The sequence below is a fragment of the Nicotiana tomentosiformis genome, chromosome 1, assembly GCF_000390325.3.
Source record: "Nicotiana tomentosiformis chromosome 1, ASM39032v3, whole genome shotgun sequence".
NCBI classification, from domain to species: domain Eukaryota; kingdom Viridiplantae; phylum Streptophyta; class Magnoliopsida; order Solanales; family Solanaceae; genus Nicotiana; species Nicotiana tomentosiformis.
The window spans coordinates 130,742,576-130,769,487 of record NC_090812.1 but is presented as its reverse complement, the minus strand read 5'-3'; the positions used below and the strand labels follow the sequence as shown (position 1 = coordinate 130,769,487).

The 26,912-nt window shown below is 38.3% G+C and overlaps 2 protein-coding genes across 2 annotated transcripts; both read left to right on the top strand.

Annotated features, from left to right (window-relative positions):
• The first annotated feature begins 703 nt into the window (after positions 1–703).
• LOC138903468 (uncharacterized) lies at positions 704–3,783 on the top strand. Its single transcript, XM_070191524.1, has 3 exons — positions 704–914; positions 3,253–3,466; positions 3,550–3,783. The coding sequence occupies exons 1-3, from the start codon at positions 833–835 to the stop codon at positions 3,707–3,709; spliced, it is 456 nt and encodes a 151-aa protein (XP_070047625.1). The 5' UTR covers positions 704–832; the 3' UTR covers positions 3,710–3,783.
• Positions 3,784–10,464: 6,681 nt separating this feature from the next.
• Positions 10,465–26,693, top strand: LOC104121304 (uncharacterized). Its single transcript, XM_070191521.1, has 6 exons — positions 10,465–10,616; positions 10,711–10,803; positions 11,538–11,699; positions 19,971–20,062; positions 24,162–24,331; positions 26,084–26,693. Exons 1-6 carry the CDS (start codon positions 10,557–10,559, stop codon positions 26,389–26,391), a joined length of 885 nt encoding a protein of 294 aa, XP_070047622.1. The 5' UTR covers positions 10,465–10,556; the 3' UTR covers positions 26,392–26,693.
• Positions 26,694–26,912: the final 219 nt, after the last annotated feature.

Here is a 26,912-nt window from a genome sequence, read left to right as displayed (position 1 = left end):
GTCTTGATCTTTCAATTTTAATAGTAGTTTTTTAATATAATATTATTTTTCAAAAGTTTTATCCACTGTTAACCATAAAAGAAAATAAAAGAAAAAGAAATTAATAAAAGTGGAAAGAATTTTTAAAAGGTAGTGAGGTCAAATTTTCATCTTCAAGGACAGAAACAAATTGAAAGTTTCCGGTGTTAGTTTTCAAGATCTTTTTTCAGATGAATAAATAAGCTTTAATGGGTGACAAGTATACGCACAGTACACATAATAAATATAGTAAATACTAATATTACTAGGTATTTTCCAATTCATTTTCTTGAAAAAATATACTTACTCCCTCCCAATTTATGTGAACCTATTTAATTGGGTACGAAATTTAAAAAAAAATAAAATTTTTTAAAATTTATGGTCTTAAACCAGACAAAAATGGGCCCAAGTATTTGTGTGGTTATAAAAATATTCATTAGGGGTAGAATTTAAAATTTAAACTAAATTATTTTCAAATTTAGAAATGAGCCATTTTTTTTGTCCAAAATATGCTCACGTCACTGGAACGGAGATAATACCTATTAAGTTAAATTAAATAGTTATATTTTTGAGCAACAAATATCGTAAAGAAGCACCAACACGACCAGTCTGTTTACAATTGCCAAAAAACAATAAAAATAATAATAAAAAATAATACCGTTCTAATAAAACCTTTCCCTTGCCTTATTAGCTTAACAGGGAAGCATTTATAGTTTGCCGAGGCGTATACCGCCTTTAAATTCTTCTTCCTCTGTTTCAAACGGAGGAGGAAGAGGAAAGACAAAGGGTCGTCTTGGAACTCGATCCACCATAGATGGGGTTCCTCGCATACACTGCGCTACTTCTTCCCTTACTCTCTTTGTTTCTTTCAACTCCTCCCGTTGCTGCTCTCCAAGGTTACTCAATTTCCACCTGTTATTATTACTTTCTCCTTTATACATATTCTTTTGTAGCGTGTATTTTGATTTGGGCGTCCCATTTTGCTCCTCGTATTCTCATTAATGGAGGATCAATTTGACAAATTCATATACACATCGACTACTAACATTAGTCTTTAACCTTTAAGGTTTCATTGGTGAGAAGCAAAACTACACGTAATCTCTGCTTAAAATGTAAGAACCTTCTGTCTTTTAGCAAGTTTTTAGGGCATTATGAAAAGAATAACCCTTACTCGTTTTATATCAATTTGACCTGAGTATGTCAAGAAGATTTCATGTGATATAGTTGGAAACTTATTTCCCAATTTGTATTCTTTTGTATCTTTCACTTTTTCTTTTTTGGAGTTTGAATCGTGTACAAGTATCTCTTAAGAATAGACATTTGGTTTTGGACATTCACGTGATTAACAGAAGACTGTTGCCGCATTTCATAAAAATATGTAATGACTGTAGAAGTTACTATAAATGGTATATTTTTAATGGCGGATGGTGCTTAATTTCGACCAAGGAATTATGCTAAAAATCACACCAAAAAAAAAAAAATACCCTATGTCCATGAGTGAATTTTAGATTGAAGGCCTGAGTAATCAGTACTCTAGATATAGACTCTTGTCGAAGTGTCACATTATTCATGATGTTAGTGAATAAGATAAGTCATATGTCCAATCCATATTGCTGAGTTGTCAAAGCCAATGATCCCAAGTGCATGTCAATGCGCCTTTGGTGAACTTCATTTGCTATAGCACCTAAAAGGAGGAGCATGGACCTTATTGAAAGGTTGACAGCCTTGAGAAGATATTAGCACCATTTTCTTAAAAATATTTGTTTCCTTTTAAATTGAAGATACACGTAACGAGTATTAAAGATTTTGCACATAAAATTGGTCATTCCTCGATAACACTGTTAATTATATACTTATGGCTGCAGGATTTAGTAAGGTTTTCTTACTTATTAAAAAATTTGGATGGATTTCTACTTCTGTGAGATTGATTTTCTTAGTAATGACACAACCAGAAGAGGAGTAGAGGAGACAAGGTTAGGCTTTTGGGTAGTGCAGTGCATTTGTTTCAAATTACATAGTTGACGAGGGCAGAGGCGGATCTAGGATTTCTAGTACATGGGTGCACTACAAAAAAAAAGGAGAAAAAAATGTATCAAGTGGGAATTGATTCCTATACCTCTTGCTAAATAATTCAACCTTCAACCAAGTGCACCATTCAACCTTTTTGGAACACGGGTGCCAACAGTTAATATTATACCAATTTTAGAAAATATGTTAGTAAAATATTTAGTTTTACGAAGAGACCATGGGTTCACGTGCCCCATAACTATACCTACAAATCCGGCCCTGGACGAGGGGTGCTAACCCGGCCACCCAACCTAGTAGGTCAAGGGTAGGCCACTAAGTAAATACCTACAGATCATGCTAGGATCAAGTGCGCTTTCAAAATAATTCCTTTTGCTTCTGAAAGTTGAAATAATACTCCGCAGTCCGCAAGAAATTTATTTTGTGAGAAGTTGCCTGCATACCCCATGAAAGTTCTAAACTTTAGCCTATTTCTGAAAATAAGGAGTGAGATATTGGGTTGAAAGGCTTTTAGGATGGATGCATGTAAAATGCACGGTTGTGTTCAACTTTAGCTTGTCTTTATGCATTAGGATTATGAAGGATCAACACCAAGTACTCGTGCCCATTTGACACAGCTATGCCAGGACAAATAAAGATTCCATGGAATATATATTGGAGCATAATTCCGTAAAAGATGGAGGAGAATCCTGGACTGTTTGGTGAGCTTAGTGAATGAGCAAAGATATTTTAAAGAATCAACTATCAATATAAATTGAGAAAAAGGGAAGATAGAAGTCAAGTAATTAATCATGGATCCTTGGGCCATCGTACCATTTAAATATGGTGAATTATCATGAACTACTCAACCTTTTCGATTCCAATAATCTGAAAAGCATTATGGTGACATCTATAAAGTATATGATTTGTCCTGCTCCGTAAAAGGTTAGATAAGCCAACTAAAAATATTATAGAGATACCCATGAATGCATCTTTATCTGGGACAATAAAGCACTAGAAGGTAGTTTTCCAAGGTTTAAAAATACTCGATGTTCTGACCACAATAAAAGGCTGCAAACTTGATAAATTTTAATTAAATAGCTTCTTCTTGGGACTAATATCCTTGATAGCGCAAATGAATCAGATGCCGACTCACAAAAGTGGAGAGATTACTATTTTGATGTTAGCACTCTATCTTTTATTTCTCAACTTAGCATTTTGATATGACAGGTATCAATTTGGAAAATCAGATACTGGATGTGACTCCAATTAATTCCATGAGAGACCCTTTGTCAAAAGACAATGTATTATGTGAACGCATACTAATCGGTGGTCTATCAAGATGGAAGGTTAGCAGTTATTCTAGTGCATTTCGAGTCAGCTTGGTCCCGTCAGCAGTAATCCCAGATAGAGTGCTTGGAAAGATACAAATTTGCTTTCACAAGTAAGTTGAGAGAAGACCTCTATTCTCATACATCATTTAGTCTTTTCCTTTTGGAGATTTTGACTCAGCAGGGTTTCGTGCAGGAATTTCTCTATTGGCTTGTGCCAGTGTGAACAAGATGCATGGAAGAATTTACAGAAAGGTCCATGGAGCTCTGTCATGTCCCCTTACGAGGATAGAGTTCTTGACGTGAAGTTTGTTGGTCTTTCTGATTCTGTTACTGTTACTCTTGAAGAAGGTTAGACATATGCATAGTTATGCTTGGGACTTTATGGGATCTGTTTTTTGCATGTTTCTTCGCATTTGACACAATTCTTGTCATAAGCGAAGATGCCAACGATGACGTATTATTGACACTTGATGTAGATTCTTCTTGTTTACTGTCTCCCATTTTGACACAAATATTATTTAGTAGCTGACGACACAAATCAAGATTATTTCCTTTCTGGTGTGGAAGATCAGACTAAGCTGCAACCACAGAGCATACTCAGACAGAACCTTGACTCAGTTACCAAGATAGATCTTTTCTGATGTGGAAGATCAGACTATGCTGCAACCACAGAGCATACTTAGACAGTACCTTGGCTCTGATACCAATTGTTGCGGAAGCCAAATGTATATAGTGTGAATGAGTCACAACTACTATACCAAAAATTATGACAACCACTAAATAATAAACAAGACAATAAGACAACAATAAAAGAACACCAGAATTTACGAGGTTCGGCCAATTTTGCCTACTTCCTCGGACACAATCAATATTTTATTCCACTCTAAAATTACAAGTGAAATAATACTAAAGAGAGAAGATACAAATGCCTTAAGAAGATAAAAGGCAAATGAGAGGTGTATTTAAATCCTAAACATTAGGCCTCCTTTTATAGGGTGAAATTCTCATTCAAAATTGTCATCCACCGATGTGGTACTTTTGCCAATTTCAACAAATCTCCACCTTGGCAAAATTCCACATCTTCAATTTTCTCTCAATAACAAATTTTGGTTGTGTCTTCATCTTCAATCTTTAGTGTTCAACAATGTTGATCAAATCCAAACAATGTTGAAACTTGACCGCAGTCACCACTTTTGTCAGCATATCAGCAGGGTTCTCCGTAGTATGAATTTTCTTCACCGTGACTCCACCTTCTTCTATGATTTCTCGTACGAAATGATACCGAACATCAATGTGCTTCGTCCTTGCATGATAAACTTGGTTCTTCGCTAATTGAATAGCACTTTGACTATCACAAAAAATTGTAATATTTTTTTGTTCAATACCAAGCTCTTTTAGCAACCCCTGAAGCCAAATTGCCTCCTTCACAGCCTCCGTAATAGCCATGTACTCTGCCTCTGTTGTAGACAAAGCAACTGTTGACTGCAAAGTAGACTTCCAACTAACTGGTGCCTTTGCAAAAGTAAACACATAACCAGTAGTTGACCTTCGTTTGTCCAGATCACCCGCAAAATCTGAGTCACAATATCCAACTACAGACCGATTGCCTTCCTGCTCAAAAACTAACCCAACATCTACAGTACTATGAATATACCGTAGAATCCATTTCACAGCTTGCCAATGCTCCTTTCCTGGATTATGCATATATCTGCTAATAACTCCAACGGCTTGTGAAATGTCAGGTCTCGTACAAACCATTGCATACATCAAGCTACCAACAACATTTGCGTATGGTACCCTTGACATATACTCCTGTTCAGTTTCATCCTTTGGCGACATAGTAGTACTTAGCTTAAAATGGGGAGCAAGTGGCGTACTAATTGGCTTAGTCTTCTTATCTATGCCAAAACGCTTTAGTACTCTCTTCAAATATTCTTTCTGAGATAAACAGAGTTTCTTTGTACGTCTATCTCTTATTATCTCCATGCCAAGAATTTTCTTTGCCTCACCCAGATCCTTCATCTCGAACTCCTCCTTCAGTTGAATCTTCAACTTATCAATTTCTTCCGAATTCTTGGAAGTTATCAACATATCATCAACATATAGGAGAAGATATACAAAGGAACCATCATTAAGTTTGCGCAAATACACACAATGATCGTATTTGCTTCTCTTGTACCCTTGCCGCAACATAAACTTGTCAAATCGCTTGTACCATTGTCTAGAAGATTGTTTCAATCCGTACAACGATTTTTCAAGTTTGCATACTATATTTTCTTTTCCAGCAACTTTGAATCCTTCTGGCTGAGTCATGTAGATTTCCTCCTCCAAGTTTTCATGTAAAAACGCAGTTTTTACATCCATCTGAACTAGTTCCAAATCCAACTGTGCTACCAAAGCCAACATAATTCTAATGGAGGAATGTTTTACAACTGGAGAAAATACTTCATTGTAATCAATTCCTCCTTTTGAGCATATCCTTTGGCCACCAATCTTGCTTTGTAGCGAACATCTTCTTGGTTAGGAAATCCTTCTTTCTTTGCAAATACCCATTTGCACCCAATTGCTTTCTTTCCCTTCGGGAGATTGGCCAATTTCCATGTATGATTCTGATGAAGGGACTGCATTTCTTCATTCATGGCAATCCTCCACTTATCTTCTTCTGAACTTTGGATTGCGTCTTTATAAGTGGTAGGAACACCATCAGCTACAATTGAGGTTGCACAAGCAACCGTCTCTATAAGACGAACAGGTTTCGTTATTGTCCTTTTTGGCCTGCTGGTTGCTATTGATTCAAGTTGTTGTCGAGGTTCCTGAGTTGGAATCTCCCTTTCTACTGGCTCTTCTTCCAGAGGGTAATCTTCATGAGTTTCCTCCTCTGCTTCTTGTGTAGGAAAAATAAATTTTCCCTCAAACTCCACCTGCTTTGATGCACCACCAGTTTGTTTGACATCTTCAACTGTCATCTTATTTGTTATGGTAGATTCATCAAAGGTAACATCTCTGCTGAATATAATATTCCTTGTCTCTGGACACCATAAGCGGTATCCTTTGACTCCAGAAGTAATCCCCATAAATATAGCCTTCTTTGCTCTCGGATCCAATTTTGACTCTTTCACATGATAGTATGCAATTGAGCCAAACACGTGCAAAGAATCATAATCTACAGCAGGTTTTCCATACCATTTTTCAAATGGTGTCTTGCCATCAATAGCAGCAGATGGTAGACGATTAATGAGGTGGCATGCATATGTAATTGCCTCAGCCCAAAATTCTTTGCCCAAGCCAGCATTGGACAACATACACCGTACCTTCTCCAGTAAAGTCCGGTTCATACGTTCTGCCACTCCATTCTGTTGTGGTGTATTTCTGACAGTGAAGTGTCGGACGATGCCATCATTTTCACAGACCTTATTGAAATGATCATTTTTGTATTCACCTCCATTGTCTGTGCGAATACACTTGATCCTCCTGCCTGTTTGATTCTCCACCATCGTTTTCCATTTGAGAAAAATTCCCAACACTTCATCTTTCCTCTTCATTGTATACACCCACACTCTTCGGGAAAAATCATCAACAAAGGTTACAAAATAGTGCTTCCCACCCAATGAAGGTGTTTTGGAAGCACCCCAAACATCAGAGTGTACATAATCCAAAATGCCTTTAGTATTATGGATCGCTATACCAAATTTAACCCTTGTCTGTTTCCCTTTGACACAATGCTCGCAAAACTCCAAGTTGCAAGTCTTTACGCCTTTTAACAATCCTTGATTAGATAAAGCTTTCAAGGATTTTCCTCCAGCATGTCCCAAGCGCATGTGCCATAGCCTGGTTGCTTCTGCCTCTTTGTCATCACTGGATGTCACTGTTGCTGTCCCAATAACTGTGCTACCACGATAGCAGTACATGTTATTGTTCTTCCGATTGGCCTTCATTACCACTAGTGCACCGGAGCATATTCTCATCACTCCATTTTCTGCAATGATTTTGAACCCTTTTGATTCTAGGGCTCCCACAGAGATGAGATTCTTCTTCAAACCCGGTACATATCGAACATCTGTTAATGTTCTGATCATTCCATCATGGCTCCTTAATCTTATTGAACCAATGCCATATGAGGTAAGAGGGCTGTTATCCGCTGTGTGGATGACTCCATATTCTCCTTCTTGAAAATTCACGAACCAGTCCTTGTTGGGACACATATGGTAGCTACAAGCCGAGTCCATCAACCATATGTCTGATGATGTTGATAACTCTGTTGTAACTAATGAGAAGTCTGAATCATCACAATCAGCTACATTTGAATCCATAATGGCCTTTCCATTGTTATGTCTGGCCTTATTCTTCAACTTCGGACAGTCTTTCTTCCAGTGCCCCTTTTCTCGACAAAAGGCACATTCATCTTTGCTGGGTCTAGATCTCGACTTGGATCTTCCCTTCTTAGTCCTCGTTTGATTTTGAGGACGACCCCTCACAATTAGTGCTTCTTCTTCTCCGCCCTTCTGTTTTTCTCCCTTTCTTTGTTCATAGCTGTACAAAGCCGAACAAACTTCTCTGAGAGAAATTTCGTCATTTCCATGGAGTAGAGTAGTTTCAAGGTGCTCGTACTCATTAGGAAGTGACCCCAATAACATCAAGGCCAAGTCACCATCATCAAAAGTTGCATCCATATTTTGCAAATCTGTGACCAACTTATTGAAACTGGTGATATGTTCATTCATTGTGGTACCAGGAACATAGGTAAAGCGAAACAGTCTCTTCTTCATGTACAATTTATTTTGACTGTTTTTCTTCAAAAATTTATCCTCCAGTGCTTTCCATAATTTACTTGCAGAAGTTTCCTTTGTGTATGGATATTTCTGCTCTCTAGCAAGGTAGGATCGAATGGTACCGCAAGCAACACGATTGATAATTTTCCAATCTTCTTCTCCAATAACATCTGGCTTCTTTTCTTCAATGGCAAGATCTAGCCCTTGTTGAAAAAGAACATCTAGAACCTCGCCTTGCCACATCCCAAAATGTCCTGACCCGTCAAAAATTTCTACCGCAAATTTCGCATTTGACACAATTCTTGTCATAAGCGAAGATGCCAACGATGACGTATTATTGACACTTGATGTAGATTCTTCTTGTTTACTGTCTCCCATTTTGACACAAATATTATTTAGTAGCTGACGACACAAATCAAGATTATTTCCTTTCTGGTGTGGAAGATCAGACTAAGCTGCAACCACAGAGCATACTCAGATAGAACCTTGACTCAGTTACCAAGATAGATCTTTTCTGATGTGGAAGATCAGACTATGCTGCAACCACAGAGCATACTTAGACAGTACCTTGGCTCTGATACCAATTGTTGCGGAAGCCAAATGTATATAGTGTGAATGAGTCACAACTACTATACCAAAAATTATGACAACCACTAAATAATAAACAAGACAATAAGACAACAATAAAAGAACACCAGAATTTACGAGGTTCGGCCAATTTTGCCTACTTCCTCGGACACAATCAATATTTTATTCCACTCTAAAATTACAAGTGAAATAATACTAAAGAGAGAAGATACAAATGCCTTAAGAAGATAAAAGGCAAATGAGAGGTGTATTTAAATCCTAAACATTAGGCCTCCTTTTATAGGGTGAAATTCTCATTCAAAATTGTCATCCACCGATGTGGTACTTTTGCCAATTTCAACAAATCTCCACCTTGGCAAAATTCCACATCTTCAATTTTCTCTCAATAACAAATTTTGGTTGTGTCTTCATCTTCAATCTTTAGTGTTCAACAATGTTGATCAAATCCAAACAATGTTGAAACTTGACCGCAGTCACCACTTTTGTCAGCATATCAGCAGGGTTCTCCGTAGTATGAATTTTCTTCACCGTGACTCCACCTTCTTCTATGATTTCTCGTACGAAATGATACCGAACATCAATGTGCTTCGTCCTTGCATGATAAACTTGGTTCTTCGCTAATTGAATAGCACTTTGACTATCACAAAAAATTGTAATATTTTTTTGTTCAATACCAAGCTCCTTTAGCAACCCCTGAAGCCAAATTGCCTCCTTCACAGCCTCCGTAATAGCCATGTACTCTGCCTCTGTCTGAATACTTTCCTCTATGGAAAAAAGAATGTTACTGAAGAAAAGATATCACAGAAAGATCAACCTTAGAACTCTGCCAATGAAGAGACCTTAAGTGTGCCGAACTTAACAGATATTGCAGAAAGATCAACCTTAGAACTCTGCCAAGGAAGAGACCTTAAATGTGCCAAACATGCGGTCCCTATGTTGCGTGGACTCTCCAAAAATGATGCCGCACCCGTGTCGGATCCTCCAAAAACACACTAGTTTGGGAGGATCCGACACACACCCGATGATATTTTCGGAGAGTCCGAGCAACATAGCATGCGGCATTGGCCGCTTTGGTAAGTTCAAAAACTTCAATCAATCATAAATACACTGAAAACTAACTGTTATTTTTTTTTGTTTTGCTGACAGTTCATGTCCATCATTTTCTGTTCAGATCCTTCAGGACATATGCTTTTGTAGGCTTAGGCCTACAAGTTTTTCCTAACTTTGTGATTTAAAAGAATTGTCCTTTTACTGTCTCGTTAAAGATATTAATGAGCTCTTTGGTGTTGATATATTTTTATTCCCTTTTTTATATACTATGGAGGATGTCAGGTGTCATCTAATTTGCTTGTAACCCGGTCCAATTGTGACCATTTTGGTCCATTGACCTGCAAATGACAGCCATATTAGATGACAACTGACTTCTTTTCATTGTTTGAATAATGCAGCCCCATGAGATTAATAATAAATTAGAAAACAAAAAGGACTCAAGAGGATACAAACATAGGCATAATCTGTAATTAGGAAATAACACAAGAAGTAATCCAAAATGAACAAAAAACAAAGGAGATGATGCCATTTATCTAGGATTAGTCGAGGGTATGTAAAATGAGGGGGAAAAGGAGCTGTTTAAGAAGAGACATCTACAAAGAGCTAGAAGATCTTGAAAGGACTAAAGAGCTGTATGTTTGTATCACCTAGATCTGTCATATTTACATTGAAAAGAAAATTATTTAGCTTGTACAAGTTTCTTCGCCAAAAGATAAACAATTTTTCTCATTGAGCTTCTTTTAGAGTCCTCTAATAACATGCCATTTGTTACATTTGCTTCATTGTACAGGGGATGAAATTGCTTCCAACTGGAAGGAAAAATATATTCTACTTGACTATCTATGGTTCAGTGGTTAGATATTTTGTCCAAACAATTCAGATTTCGGCTTTTATAAATTTGCTAGCTCTGATGATCTTAATGACATTCAACCTTAATCATGTTTCAGCTCGGAGCAGGATCTTTTTTGGTGCATCAATTCTCAATGCTGATAAATTCCATTGTCTCAAGCTTTGGGCTTGGTGAAGAGTTTCACAATCCTGTATGTTCTTTCTTTGTAATAAATAAGGTGTTCTTTTAATAGTTGATCAATGGATTAATCCTCGTCTGTCTTTTTTCCTTATCTCATTTTGTTACTGTGTGGCTTGTCATTATTGTGGCCAAACATTTTTTCTTTGCTTTAATGTTTTTCTGACCCTCAACCTTAAAAGTCCACGGGCAATTTACGCTTTACCTACTATTATGTCTCAGTGCAGTGCAGTTCATTTGAGTTTGAACACCTAGAGGTTTTTGCTTTGTGTTAGTTAATTCAACTTCCTAATAGTATGCTTGATCTAGAACTTGAGTTAATTCTTATGTAGACATATCATAGGAAGACAGCTAGGAACAACAGTCTTCTAAGGGCATATTGCTTTGGCCCTCCCTCCATTCATGATTTAATAAAAGATCATATGAGCTACTAGATCTACTCAGCTTTCTTAGGTTTTTTCTGTCAGTATTTGTGATACAATTCACGTTTCAGAAGTCAAGCTAATTGAAACTTAGGTTACAAATGTTTTTGTTGGTAATTCTAATTTTGAAGCTAAAACTGTCATGAGCAAATAGGACCTTAAAAAGTTTTTATTTTTTAATTTGGATAGTAATAATGTTATTGTCTGATTTCAGGCCGAAACTGGTCAAACTATTATTCAAGTTAGGCTTTGTGACCCCAAAAAAAATAAATTTTTTTTGGATGTGTATATATTATACCCTGAATGTGTTTCATCTTGATTTCAGGTGGCTGTATTTGTTCTTGTTGGAATAATCCTTGCTGGAGCTGGTCTAGGATATTGGTTGGTGCGGAAATTTGTTATATCAGAGGATGGGAGTGTGGATGTTGGTGTTGCTCAATTTGTCACATGGGCCATACGCATCGTTGGCATTACCTTTGTCTTCCAGGTTTTGAGAGCTTCTCTTTTGTGTTCAGTTACATCTACATTGATATGACGGCATTGTACATACAAATATATGTTCATCCTATGCTCAGTTGCTGGGTTATAGCAGAAATCATAATGATCTTAAGTGTTTAGCTGATTAAGAGTAAAATTGAGAAACTGAGTGAGAGCAAGAATATAATCATGCTATGATGGTTATGTAAGGTCTTTTTGGGACTTTACTGACCTTTAGCGAGAATCCTGCAATATTGCTAGGATAAAAAGCTCTTAAATTTTATACGCACTTCATTTAAGTGCTTTTGCACTGTTATTTCACGCAGCACATTTAGCGTTTAAATTACAAGTTAACATCAAGCAGTGCTCATGCAAAACTGTATTTTAAATGGTGCAATGTAAGGACACACCATTATTTCTGCAGCACTTTTGGTGTTTAGATTACAAGTTAAGCTCAAACACTTTGCTCAGGGAAACTCTATTTTGAATGGTGTCCAGTTTTTTAGGTCCAAAAGACTTCAGTAAGCTCTTAGTATGCCTTGGTTTAGATCCAAAATCACTCTGGAAAGCTCTACATTTGTGCCTTTTCCAAAAGTACCTTCTTGCCAGGTATTTTACAAATTACCGGTGCTTTATGCACGAACGTCTTCCTACATTGTTCCCTAAACTTTCAGGTTATCAACAACTTTTGACATCTCTGCCTGGACATAAGATACCTTAAGAATTTTTACTGAACGTTTGAAGCAATACTCCATGCTAATAGTTCTTATTTGTCAAAAGAGTGCACCCCCAAATTGGTCCATGGTCCCTATGAGCAGTGGTGAAGCTAGGAATTTCCCCAAGGGTGTTCAAATTTGAAAGAAGTGAAAAAACTTCCAGACAAAGGGTGTTCAATATGTGTTATATACCTCTAAAACGTAATATTTTACCTATACACACAATGTAAATTTTCGGCGAAGGATGGTCAATTGACCACTCTTATGACCATGTGGCCTCGTCCCTGCCTATGAGTTATTCTTTGGCTTAGGTTGAGCGTTAATCTTAAATGGCCACCTTTGAGCCATTTTACAAACCTCATTCATGCTTGGAATATGAGTTTGGGATAGGAGAACGAATGAACTATAGTTGACTGGATGTCTTGCAAAAGGGCATACATATGAGACGAATGGAAATATTGAGAGAAGAAGTCATTGTCTTCTCGCACCCAAGGGTGTGGTCTATTGGTCAATGAAGTGGGTGCAAATCTTGGAAACCACCAGGCTTCAAATCCTAGCAGAGACAAATAACACTAGGTGATTTCGTCGCAGCTGCCTAATCCTTGGTGGGCGGAGTTACCCGGTACCTATGCTGCCGTGTTGGTGGAGCTAGTAGGCATTCGGTGTAATATTCGAGGTTTGCGGAAATTGACCCGGACACCACCATTATCCAAGAAAAGTCATGCTTGAAGAGCAAGAAACATTAGGATGATGGCAATATTAAGGCATTGAACATAACATTTTTGTCACCTAGTTGCATATTACGATATCCTTGTCTTCTCTTCTTAACATTTTTGTCACCTAGTTGCATATTACTTTATCCGTGTCTTCTCTTCCTTTATTTCTTATGAAATTTTTTTATTTCTGCATATTTTATATATGTAGGTTTTTTCTAATATTCCACCATTGGGAACCTACAATTGGTCACCTACTGAAAACATTGTCGTTCAATGATACACATCAATTATAGTAGCACTTAGCATTAATGGCAGATAAACCTTAATAAGTCACATAGTAATGATGGTAGTTTTAGTTGGTCGGAGTGGCACTGGCCTATCAACTCAATTAACCATGATTTCCGTGGGGGGCGGGGGGGAGCCACTGCCCTGTTTTATCTTTACTTTATGATATTCTTACTCAAAAAGATCAACATACTCCTTTGCATTCTTAGGTAAACCGTGTGGGTTATGTATACCTCTCGGATAGTTTTGACATATCTATTATAAACCCAAGCTTGACAATATTGGTGACAGGTACTAAGAAAGACATTCAAACTATTATATTTTTAGAGTTTACTCATGGAATAGCTTGAGAATAACAAAAATAAAAACTAGAATAACTTTTTTAGGTGAACCTTAGGATGATTTTGCCACACTATCATGGTACTTGTCCAATGAAGTGATTGCTTTCAACTCGTTAATTACTCTTGGATTTGAAGAGCATGTCATACATCTGAAATCACTCTCAAAAGCCAGAATTGCTTAGATGTTTACACTTGAACGCGGAGAAGGTTTCCAGCAGCCATTTAGAAATGTACTCCTAGAAGACAATTCTACTGAATTGTGGAATAGCTTTTCTATTTTGAAAAATTGAGATCATGAATGAGCTTTTCACTTTGGTTTTGACTTCGTTTTAACAGATGTAGTATAGTTTTTTATGCATCCTTGTAGAGCTCAATAGTTTTTCGACAAGTAATTTAAACTTGGAATGGAATTTAAGAATTTAAAGGAGACTTGTGACATGTAAGTCAAATATATGCAAAGTACTTATTCTTTTAAATGAGCGGTGGTGGTGAGAGTTCCACATGTCTTTTCATTTTCTCTTTCTTTACAGAAGAGTGAACGTTTATATCAAGTAGTCCAAAAATGTCATGTCGCTAAGGGTAAAACGGGATACTAAGATTAAGTACTTTCCAAATAGAGAAAGGTGTATTCGTTTCGGGACAGGCTAAAAAGAAAAGTATGTCACATAAAATGGGACAGAAGGAGCAATACGTTTTTACAGTATGCCTCCTCTTGCCTTACTCTGACCTCATCATCTCAATGAGTTACTAACATACACAAAACCATAAAGCCTTACAATAGTTTTTTGTTTTTTTGAAGGTAACATACTGTATATTAATATATAATGACACAAAAACTGTGGAGTCACCCATAGTTATAGTAGCTTTAACAACTAAGTAATTCTCTCGAATTTATTAGTTCCTCTTGGATATTATCTCCTTCCCTTGATTTTAACTTATATTGAGCCAAAGTTACTTTCGTATCGTGCACAAAACTAAAGGAATCAGTGAAGGATCTTTTTTTTTTTTTTGAAACTAGTAACTTTTCTATATTTCATATGTAGCAAAACAGTACGTAGGTAGTACTGAAACCATATATACAAGAGTCTCTAACTATCACTACCACTCTCTATATTGACTCTAAAACATCAATAATGGTGTCAATATCATTTGTGTAGATCTGATTACACCAAAAACACAACAGCAAAATAAAGTTTAACTTGATCTTCTGCACTCCATTCTCCACGTTCTCAAAACATCTGGAGTTTCTCTCTTTCCAAATTGTCCACCAAATGCAAGCAGGTATAATTCTCCATCTGGTCCTGTCCTTTGCATGTAGTCCTGTTTCCTCCCAACTTTTAAGAGTATCTATAACCTTCCCAGGCATGGTCCAGGAAATGCCTTTGAGATTAAGAATAATTCTCCATAGATGAGATGTTATCATACAGTGAAGGAAGAGATGGTTAATTGCCTCTGCTGTTTCCCCACACAAAAAGCATCTAAAACATAAACTGAAGCCTCTTTTCATCAAATTATCTTGTGTAAGGACTGCTTCCTTAGCCAGTAGCCACACAAAACAAGCAACTTTGTGAGGAATTTTTGTTTTCCAGATGTGTTTCCAAGGCCAATTGGCTATCTGCTGATTGGAGTAATTCATCCTCTTGTAAGCTGCATTAACTTTGAATAAACCCTTACCGCTGCCTTGCCACCATAGTACATCTTCACCTGCTTGTAATCCACTAATCTGCTCTAGTGCACACAAGAATTCAACCACTCTTTGTGCTTCCCAATCGTTGATATGTCTTCTAAAAATGATGTTCCATCCTTGAGGTGTCCACATCTCTGCTATAGTCCTTTGCTGATGTAGAGCTAAACTGAAGACTTCTGGAAAAGCCACATCCGATCTGCCAACTTAATGCCAATTGTCCTTCCAAAAGCTAGTCTTATTCCCATTATACACTTTGATCTTGGAATCATCCCTCAACTCACTCCACAGTGATCTAATGGATCTCCATAGACTAACCCCATATGGTGTAGTGACCTCCTTAGTCATCCATTTGTCTTCCTGTCCATATTTTACTTTAATAATGTTTCCCCAAAGGAGTTGATTCTCCTTGTTGAGCCTCCACAACCATTTCATTCTAAGAGCTTTACTATGAATCTTCAAGTTCTTGATCCCTAACCTTCCGAGGTTCTTGCCAAACATGAGTGCTTTCCATTTCACCAAGTGGTAGCCCTTTCTTTCTTTGTTCCCATTCCATAAAAAATTCCTCCTGATGCTATCCAGCCTATTGATGACCCCTGCTGGAATGGGGAACAAGGACATCATATATGTTGGAAGTGCATTAAGAACTGAGTTGATAAGAGTCACTCTGCCACCTAGAGATAGATACTGGATTTTTCACCTGGCCAATTTCTTTTCACACTTCTCTATAACATTGTTCCAAATCCCTATTGACTTAGATTTAACTCCCAAAGACATTCCAAGATATATTGTTGGTAAAGCCCCTACTTCACTACCCAGAACAACAGCTAACATATCCATGTTTGTGACTTCATTGATAGGGTAAAGAAAACTCTTCCTCCAGTTGATATGCAAACTAGAGATTACTTCGAAAAGAACAAAAATCACCCTGAGATATTTCAGTTGATCTTCTTCAGCATCACAGAATATGAGGGTATCATCAGCATATTGTAAATGAGTCACTTCTAAACTATCATTGCTCCTTCTAGCTACATCAAAACCTTTAATCCACCCATACTGATTGGCTGTTTTAATCATATTGTTAAGACCTTCCATAACAATCACAAACAAAAAAGGTGATAAAGGATCACCTTGCCTTAGTCCTCTTTCTGCTTTGAAAAAACCTGTTGGGGATCCATTTATAAGAACTGAAAATCTGGCTGTTGACATGCAGAATTTAATCCAATTTGCACAAGATACCAGGCTTCTTTTGTTTTAACCTAGAATCAACTGCTTCATTGGCTACCATTACAGCATCCATGATCTGTCTACCATTACTCCCCACAATTTCCCTAATATGTTTCTATTCTCAGATTCTATGTGATATAGAAACAACGCTAGTGTACCACTTGAGGAGTAAGCTTATGATAATAAAGGAATTTCTTCCAAACTACGCTAGTGTACCACTTGAGGAGTAAGCTTATGATAATAAAGGAATTTCTTCCTAACTATATGTCCATAATCACTTGAGGAGTAAGCTTATGATAAAAAAGGAATTTCTAAATTCCTGATCCCCAATCCTCCCTCTTTCTTACCCTTTGTGCTTAAGATATTGATGGGATTCAAGAAGAGAATTGTTTGCCATTTAGTTAATACACCTGTATCTAGGTGGGAATTTCCATACATGTGGGGGCTAAAGTATGGAGATATTCGATTTTGCCAGTCAAACATCTCTTTAAGAGCTCCAACACTCCTTTAAGAACTCCTTCCTGGACTTCAGTGAGCCTTTTTCCACCCCCCAGTGCATAAAGTGAGTTTCCACCTTCCATGCTCAAATGCAGCCTTGCCTCTGGCCATCTCATTATGCTTGCAACTTGATTAATTGTTCCTTACTGATACAAGTTCTTTTTCAATAAATATTTCATACTTTGTGCAGTGTCTTCTCTTACTCCATGTGGAATGCTTTCCCGAATATGAATGGTTCTCCTATGAAAGCTTTGTCTTATGACAATTCTTATATGTCTGCCATATAATTTTGGAAGATACAGTATTTATGCAGCTGCTCTTTCTTTCCCATTTGCTACCTGCTTCACCTGATCTCTCTGAAAATGAACTACATAAGACTTGACAGATGCAAACCATAACATTTCTATTTGCTGATGTCCTGCAAACATAGTTACTTTCTTTCAACTCATTTATACCAGGTATCAGTTTTAGAGAAATTTTTCCCGAGTTCTTAGGTCTTGTTTCAGGCTAAAAAGGATGTCCATTCAAACTCGTGCACCTCATTTTAGTTTGATCACCCTTCGCCTCACCATATCTTACTCTTAGATTACTCGGTGATCAAAACAGAACTAGAGTTTCTTTCCTCGCATTAGGAGTTGCATATAGATAACGGTCGTATAATTATTTTCTTTTCGTCCTTGTTAAAAAATTTTACTTTCATTTTGACTTGTCCAAGAACAAAAAGGAGAACCAGTGGGACAGAACTTAGTCGAAGATGTTTGAAAGAGGGAGATGTGTTGGAGAGTTTTAGGTAGTTGGGGAAGAAGCATGCTCTCGAAGTTTCGATATTTTCTGATGACTGGAGTTCAGAGACGAGGAGCTTCTCTTTCTGGACTCAATGTATAACGGTCTATTAGGGTCTTAGACGTCATATTTTTTTTTTGCTTATAAAAAGTCCTGAAAAAATGAAATATATATGCATGCTGCATTTTTCATAGTTCTCAATCGACAAATGTTGGATTATTTTACTTTTAATACAAGTTTGCTTTGTTAACAAACGATGAAGCAACATGCCCGTACATAGAGATCTCAGCTTCTTTTTGAAGGAGGTTTGGATATTTATGTGTGAGAGAGAGAGAGAGATTAAGGACGGTAGAGTATTGATGGGAGAGGCCAGATTAAGCGGAGATGGCGGACTTACTTTCATATACTTCTGAATGAAGAAGGGGATCGGGATATTGTGCTAGGCGAGTTGGGGCATTCCGAGAGTCACCGTGACTTTGGGTACTGTAGGCGCATCAAGGTTGAGGAGGTCGTTGGTGCTATGCGTAAGATGAGCAGGGGCAGAGCTACCGGGCCTAACGAGATTTCGGTAGAATTTTGGAGGTGTGTGGGTAGAGCAGGTTTGGAGTGGCTGATTGGGATGTTTAATATTATTTTCAGGACGAAGAGGATGCCGGATGAGTGGAGGTGGAGTACGGTGGTTCCGTTGTACAAGAACAAAGAAAGGTGATATCCAAAGTTGCAACAATTATAGGGGTATCAAATTACTGAGTCATACCATGAAAGTTTGGGAGAGGGTGGTAGAAGCAAGGTTGAGGAGGACGGTGTCTATATATGACAACCAGTTCTGGTTCATGCCGGGTCGCTCTACTACGGAAGCTACCCACCTTATTAAGAGGTTGGTGGAACAATACAGGGATAGGAAGAATGATCTGCATGTGGTGTTTATTGATATGGATGAAGCGTATGATAAGGTTCCTAGAGGTTCTTTGGAGATGCCTAGAGGCTAAAGGTGTGTCGGTTGCCTACATTAGGGCGATTAAGGACATATATGATGGAGCTAAGACTCGGGTTAGGACAGTGGGATGCGACTCTGAGCATTTTCCGGTTGTTATAGGGTTATACTAAGGATCTGCGCTCAGCCCATTCTTATTTGCCCTGGTCTCACTGACACACCATATTCAAGGGGAGGTGCTGGTGTATGTTATTCGTTGACGACATAGTTCTGATAGACGAGACGCGAAGCGGCATTCACGAGAGGCTGGAGGTTTAGAGACATGCCTTTGAGTCTAAGGGTTTCAAGTTGAGCAGGACTAAGACGGAATATCTTGAGTGTAAGTTCAGTGCCGAGCCGAGGGAAGCGGGCATGGACGTGAGGCTTGGATCGCAGGTCATTCCCAAGAGAAGCAGTTTCAAGTATCTTGGGTCGGTTATCCAGGGGGATGGGGAGATCGGCGAGGATGTCACACACCATATAGAGGTGGGGTGGATGAAATGGAGGTTAGCATCTGCAGTCTTGTGTGACAAGAAAGTGCCACCGCTACTCAAAGGTAAGTTTTATAGAGCGGTGGTTAGACCGGCCATGTTGTATGGGGCTGAGTGTTGGTCAGTTAAGAACTCACATATCCAGAAGATGAAAGTAGAACAAATGAAGATGTTGAGGTTGATGTGCGGACACACTAGGATGGATAAGATTAGGAATGAAAATATTCGGGAGAAGGTGGGCGTGGCTCCCATGGATGACGAGATGGGGAAGCGAGACTCAGATGGTTCGGGCATGTACAGAGGAGAAGCCCAGATGCCCCGGTAAGGAGGTGCGAGCGGTTGGCGTCGGTGGGTACGAGGAGTGGTAGATGGCGGCCTAAGAAGTATTGGGGAGAGGTGATCAGACGGGATATGGCGAGGCTTCAGTTTATGCTTTTGACATCTAGATGTGCTGTGTATTTTTCGCATTATGATGTAGTCAGATTTCTCAAAAACACACACAGATATGCATGAAACTGTTATTAACTTTGTATTTAGTGTATTAATTTTTGTTTTTCTCATTGCTAGAGCTCGCTTGATTATCCTTTGGTGGTCTTAGTGCTCAGTTCCTGGTGCCCTATTTGCTTTGCTGTTACTTCCATGCAGTGGCGAGTACCGAGGTAATTTTTTCTAGTATTTTAAGTTTTCTTTTGAATTGTTTATTCATGATCTTATTTGTTATGCAATAATCATGGTCTTATTCTTTTTTTTTTCCTTTTTTTTATAAATAATAAATTCTTTCATTGTTTTTCCTACCAAGATGATGTCTTATACGAAGTGTACGGCTGAGCTTTAACAAATATAACTAATATCCGTTCAAAAAGTATATTATGCTTACACCAAAATATTAAATGACTGAAAGATATCCTTTGATTCCCATGCTGGTCTCTTCTATCCCTTGAAAATTCTTTTTGCTTTTTTCCCACCAAGTTGTCCCAAGTGCGCATAAAGCAATTATCTTTCATGTCTTTTTCTTCCTAGCCTCCATCATCTCCACTATCACACTTGCACAACATCTAGCACCATTTAAAGTGAAGCCACACTATATAAAATTGGAGGATATTAATGTCCATGTACTTTGATGCTTGGTATGATGTGATCCATGCTCTCTTATGTGTGTTAACATGGGCTACTGGCTTATTACGGTTCACTTTCTCTTCCTAAGATTGGTGACAGCATCCCACATAGCAAAGCTTGTGAAGAAGACCACTTCTATCAAAGGCTATGTTGCTCGTACTCTCCGAAAATATCATCGGGTGTGTGTCGGATCCTCCAAAAGTAGTGTGTTTTTGGAGGTTCCGACACGGATGCCGCATCATTTTGGAGAGTCCACGCAACATATATCAAAGGAAAGGGTCACTTAAGAAGGCATTTCCAACCGAAAGTTTACTTGTTGTAGAACCGTAACCCATCAATTGGCCTCTCCATCTATGTTGCGCGGACTCTCCAAAATGTAGCCGTACCCGTGTCGGATCCTTCAAAAATGCACTACTTTTGGAAGATCCGACACGTATTCGGCCACATTTTCGGAGAGTCCGAGCAACATAGCTCTCCATGAGTGTGCATGCCTTGATCTTCGTCATTCTCTTCCACCAAAAGCAAGAATGGCATAATCAATCGTATCTGCATCCGAAACGCAAGCTAGCGAATAAGAAAGTGATAGGTCTTTTTTAATTTTTTTTGGTGCTTTGGTCTTCCATACTGACTTCCTAACTTACCTCAGATCCTCTCTATTGAGCAAGCATTATTATATGACTTCAATCGTAAAATATTGACTGAGCGGCCCTTTTCATGTCGTTTATCATCTGCTCAAACTGTATGTAGACGTAGATCTTTTTTAGGAACTCGTTGACCGTATCTCATTCACAAGTCTTTTAAAAGATACTTCATAAGACACCGTATGTAGACACCGTGGTATGCCTATTAATCGTGACATAAGAGTAGATTGGGGAACTTATTAAGGTTAAGCCTTCACTATACATTGAGCCAAAATCCGATGTGAATGCTATTCCTTACTATGTAAAAGGTTGTCTGATTCCCTCAATATTCCTTCCCCACAGTTATCCTGTATAATGTTGCAAGATCATTCAAGAATCACCATCCTTTTGGAATCTATATTTGGCAAAAATCACTCTCCTCTGTAAGGCCTCGCATTCGTCAGCTAACCACTATACATTGAGCCAAAATCCGATGTGAATGCTATTCCTTACTATGTAAAAGGTTGTCTGATTCCCTCAATATTCCTTCCCCACAGTTATCCTGTATAATGTTGCAAGATCATTCAAGAATCACCATCCTTTTGGAATCTATATTTGGCAAAAATCACTCTCCTCTGTAAGGCCTCGCATTCGTCAGCTAACCTGCATAACATTTTTGCTGTAGAGCTCGGTTGAAGGTTGACCACTTGCAAATACTTGGGGCTTTTGTGACCTCTGGTGTTGTTACGCTCTCCCAAAGTCCCACCAATTAAGACATGCTGCTTATCCCCTTAGCTCTGTCGTCTGTCCTTTAAGCATCAATCATAAGTTCACAAGTTTGTTGCTAACGAAGTAAAGGATTGTGAATACAGGCAGGAGAAATATCAGAATGCTTGATTAGGTCAATTTTATGAGAGTGACCTTAGCTTTGGTAGTGTTTCGTCCAGTACTAGCCCTACAATCTTTTCTGGGCTTTCTTGATTAGTTGCTAGTCTCCATCTCTAAATTTTCCTCCAAGTGAAAGTCTCCTGAGCTTTGTTAAGTAGAGTGGTCACTTCATGGTATCCAGTTAGCCAACTGAAGCGGGACTTCTACCTCCAATTGATCTCCTGTGCTACCACGACCAGGCTCACCATTGACCTCTCCTCCCCGAATCTCCGCATTGTAGATCAATTAGTTTGTCTCTTCACTTTTCTCCAGTGTACTTAGCTCCAAGAAGAGACTCACCCTCTGCTCTGTCAACTGCTTCCCGGTGAAACTCTTTTGATTCATTTTTAGTAATCCAATTATTTTATTAGTCTTAACCCTACCTCGTCCTTGATAGATGAGTTCCGCCGTCATGCCTTGACCATCTCCTTGAAGTCATCATATCAAATATACAGTTTTTTTAAGGTATGAAAGGTTTGAAAAGTGATATTCCACTATTCATTCCTCTGCGGTCCAAAATAATTGAATCAGCTATTGGTTGGCAATGCTTGTAGAATAAGATTTTAGCCCTCCACATTCAAAAATAAAATTTTAACTTACATATTAATCACTTACTAAAGCTGTGGTACCTACTCATCCAACTCTTTTGACAATCAGCTCTTCCCATCATTATTTATTGAAGAGATCAGGCTACTAAGTTCCAATGCCGTCTTCCTTTCTAGTTGTCTTGTGATTTGGCCAGCAACTTTGCCCTTCCCCTCCTTTTTACCGCTTCTCACTTTTTCACACATAATTCATCATTTCCGTCTCAAAAAGAATTTGTTGAAGCTGTGCAATTCGTGTTGGCCCGAACACCGTTAGACTCGTTTATTCCACTGGAATACTCATCAATATATCATTCCCATCCTTAAGAAGCTTCAAATTTGACCTATTCTTGTTCCACCCAAAGGTAGCTCTCTGCATTGTGATGACACTTTGACTCGCCTACTTCTAAGGTAATTGAAGAGCCTTCCTGTTCTGCGTCCTCCTTTCTCTCTACTTGGAACATGAGTGTTTAGACTCCACTTTGACTCGCTTGCTTCTAAGGTAATTGAAGAGCCTTCCTGTTTTGCCTCCTCCTTTGTCTCCTCCTACATCCTTCCGATACCAATTGCAGACTTGGAGTAGCGCGGACCATACTTGTGGTTGCCGCTTGCATGTTTGCTTCGGCTCAGAAAGTGTCATATTTCCTTCCTTAGGTTCTTTCTCCTTCTCAAACTTCTTTTGACGACAAAAGTTGGCTTCGAGCTGCGGAGACAATGATAGGTGGTCTGGCTCTTGCTCCATCACCATCGGGTTTTTTGATCTTGCGCTACTGCTTTGCACCAAAGGTTGTTCTTAACCAAATAGACCCTTTTAGTTGGCTTTTGGTTCATGTGGGCCTTTCTGACGAGTGGTGATGACATCTTTCTTTATTTGGAGGTGATTTAGTTCCCCAACCACTCCCCTGCCATAAACCTACTTCACCCTTCTCACAATGTTTGGACTTGTAATAATAATTTGTTTGAGGCTTTTTTGGGGAACACCTGAGGGTGAATGAATGCGTAGCTCTAACTGTTAGTAGGATCACTATAGATCAGATTTTTGGTGTTCTCCTTTTCTTCTTTTCAGATATTTCTATTTACCTTTTCCTCGTATTAGTTTTCTATAAGGATAACTTTTCTAACTTCTAGTGCTTGATTTACTTTTGCTTGCTGAACACTTTGGTCAATTGCCAAAGTTTGATTTTATTAAATGACTTTTGATCTCTCATTTCTTTTGCTAATGATTTGACATTTAGTTTAGTGGCCTTCGTCTGATTTTCATTTTCCTGTGGTAAAGTGAACATATGTGAGCCAATCTTCCTACTTTAGATAGAATCTTATTGTCAGCCTAACCTCCAACGCTTTCCATTTTAAGGAGCTTCTCTTTCTTTTCTTTTCTTTTGTCCCCTTCCTGGTGGGGGGAGGCAGAGTTAGATTTTCCTCTCTCGTATCATGTAACATGATGCTAGAAATGTTTCTTGGTGTTGAAAGGTGTGATGCTCTTAGTTCATACTTCTATGCTTTGCGTGCAGTGATTTGTCATATTCTGGAATTGGAGGTGCTTGGGCAAAGAATAGCAGGCAGATGAACATGAATAAAAAACGTGCTGAGTTCTTTAGCAAATCCAGGAAGTTTGGTTCTGTTGGAGTTCCATATAGTATCCCAAAGAGCTCATTTGCATGGTCTGATTCTCTTGTCAAAGGTATTAGCTCTAATTTATCATTATCAAGGTACCACGTTTAATACTTGTAACTTGCAATGGAGCTAAAGATTATGTAAATCATTTTGAAAGCTATTATCCAACTGTGTAGTATTTAACATGCGCATAATAATTGGATCCTACCCAATTCTTGTTACACCTGATGTTGCGCCACCGTATTATCTTGTCCAAGCTCTAGTTGCCATGTCTAGGTTGGGGTGGGGGGGGGGAGGGGGGTAGTAGTCCTACATCGGTTGGGTGGGAGGCAATTTATATCCTTATATGGTCTTGGACAATTCTCACCTCTAGAGCTAGCTTTGAGGTTGAGTTAGGCCCCAGGTCCATTTACTTATCAATCTTAATAGCAAGTAGTTTGCTTCATGTCTCTTCAAAAGGCAATGAAGAAATAAGGGAGTTAAGGATTTGTGGGCCTTTGCAACTATAACAAGATAGTACCAAGTAAATGCACAGTTTGTCTTATACTGGAGCTTTAATATAAGAAAGGCTAAAGGGACATTTATTGAGGTTTTACATGAATAAGGAATGATAAAAAAGGTTTGAGGTTGACAATTTTTCTTGAGCGTAAATCGTTCTCGAGTCAAGACATTTTTATGGTTATAAAAGCATGTTAGTAAAGATAAATTGGAAGTTTCAAGTTACAGAGCTTTCAAATATAAAATGGTGTCATTTTTTCTTAGTGTACAGATTATAAAGGATAGAATGCTATATAAAATTTGGAGCAGAAGGAGTAACGAATGTTCTTAGAAAGGGAGTTGTTCCAATGACAAGAAGAATAGAGGAAATATGTTTTGAAGCTGGGCAGTCGAAGTAAAGTTGTAGGCATTAGGTGCATCTTAGAGAAAGGGACCTTCTTAAAGTTCTAAACACTGAATTTAGGCTGTTCTTCATTCCCCCCTCCCAAAAATAAAAGGAATAATTGAGGCTATTGTCTGTTGTAGCTGTTTCTTTCATTGTATGCTTTAGACAGTTGAATATTTTTACTGATCTTCTCAAAGGTAACGTGTCATGGACGGCAAATTACCTAGACCGGACCTACTTTCCTCCATAGGGAATTCCAGGAAGTTCCAATGAGAAGATTATGTTGCACATTTTTTATATCTCATAGCGGTGAGAGTTGCTCATCCTTGGTGCAATTTATCAGGCTGCATCTATTCATGGCTTTTATGAGAAATCTCAAAAGGTTCACTTAAGTTGACTGTCCCCGGGTTGGTAGCCATGTCTGTTTCAGGTGGTTGTGGATCGTGTGTAGAATCAATTTTTGGCTGTCCAAATAATTTTCATGGAGCTGTATAGAATTGCTCAACCTCACAATTGAAGAGGTCAATGTTGGACCATTTGCAAGTGGAGCACTGCCTAAGTGACATAAGTGTTTGTTAGCTTGTGAGTTATGACCTTCATGTTAGGTTGTTAGCTAAGTTAAAGGCAGAATTGCTAGACTGAAATTCAAAGGTGAGCATTCTAAAAGTAGTCACAGCTGTTCACACAGGTTCAAAGCATTTCTTTCACAGTTTTCAAGCCTCATCCACTATCTTATCATAAAACCTGTTGCTGTGTGATTGAGACTAGAATTTATCAGTGCTTGTGGTTGTTCATATTTTGGATAATTATATTGATTATGTAACTTCTAGCTATTCTTGATGCAAAATATCCAACATCTTGATCTTGGTATTCCATATTTATGGAAGTGTTTTGGGTTCCTTAATTCTGGTTATGTCTATTATTTGATGATTGCAGGTTTTTCAGATGGAAAAGGGAAAAAAGTGCACGAATACTATTCAACTTTTCACAAGACGCCTAACAGAAAGAGATTTTCAAAAAAAGAGTGGGAAGATTTCACACAAGTGTCTACCAAGGAGGCTGTAGCTGAATTAGCTTCATCTCCCGAATTCACTGATTGGATCATCAATCATGCTGATAGAATACATCTTCTTCCAGAGGATGGTTCAGATGAATCAGTTGGAAGCGGGTCAGACTCAACAGACGAGAATGCTGCAGAGAGTTGTAGTGGGCTTAGCTTGTTTAAGTGGCATCGTCGCTTGTAGCACCTTCCTCTTAAGCTGATCATGGGAGTTTCACCTTTAAACACCAGATGGGAGTTCCACTCTCTTCTGATTAGACCCAAGCTCTTACCATTCTTCAGTTTTCCCGTATGCTTGGCAACAGAGTAACTATAGTCTATAGGTATCGGTAGCTGGTAGTAGTTACAAGTTTTGAGTTGTAGCGTTGGAACTAGCATTTAAAGCAATAGTGGTAGCTCCTTGTATGTTGATAAAGACTGCATATTCAAGCTTTATCAATTTTCTTTTGTATTTCAGTGTTTCATCTTCAAGATATCTTTTCTCCATATTCGATTGCTTGACTCTTTCTTTGTTCACTCATGCTTTTTGTAGATGTTTGCATGAGTCGTTAAATTTTACGCCCCGTCTTTAAAGTTGGGAACGTTAAAGATGGTTTAGTCCTTAAGAGCTCTTTTCTGATGGCCTAGGCGCCCATGAGATTCGAGAAATTTGGATGGTAAAATCGCACAAACCAAAAGACAATACATGAAAGTGATGAAAGCAAT

Excerpts from the sequence above, each read along its gene's own strand:
- LOC138903468 (XM_070191524.1), top strand. The coding sequence starts at position 833 with ATGGGGTTCCTCGCATACACTGCGCTACTTCTTCCCTTACTCTCTTTG. Across the intron at positions 915-3,252 it reads TCCCGTTGCTGCTCTCCAAG|GTATCAATTTGGAAAATCAG; the intron begins GTTACTCAATTT and ends TTGATATGACAG. Across the intron at positions 3,467-3,549 it reads ATACAAATTTGCTTTCACAA|GAATTTCTCTATTGGCTTGT; the intron begins GTAAGTTGAGAG and ends GGTTTCGTGCAG.
- LOC104121304 (XM_070191521.1), top strand. The coding sequence starts at position 10,557 with ATGAAATTGCTTCCAACTGGAAGGAAAAATATATTCTACTTGACTATC. Across the intron at positions 10,617-10,710 it reads TGACTATCTATGGTTCAGTG|CTCGGAGCAGGATCTTTTTT; the intron begins GTTAGATATTTT and ends ATCATGTTTCAG. Across the intron at positions 24,332-26,083 it reads GTCTGATTCTCTTGTCAAAG|GTTTTTCAGATGGAAAAGGG; the intron begins GTATTAGCTCTA and ends TGATGATTGCAG.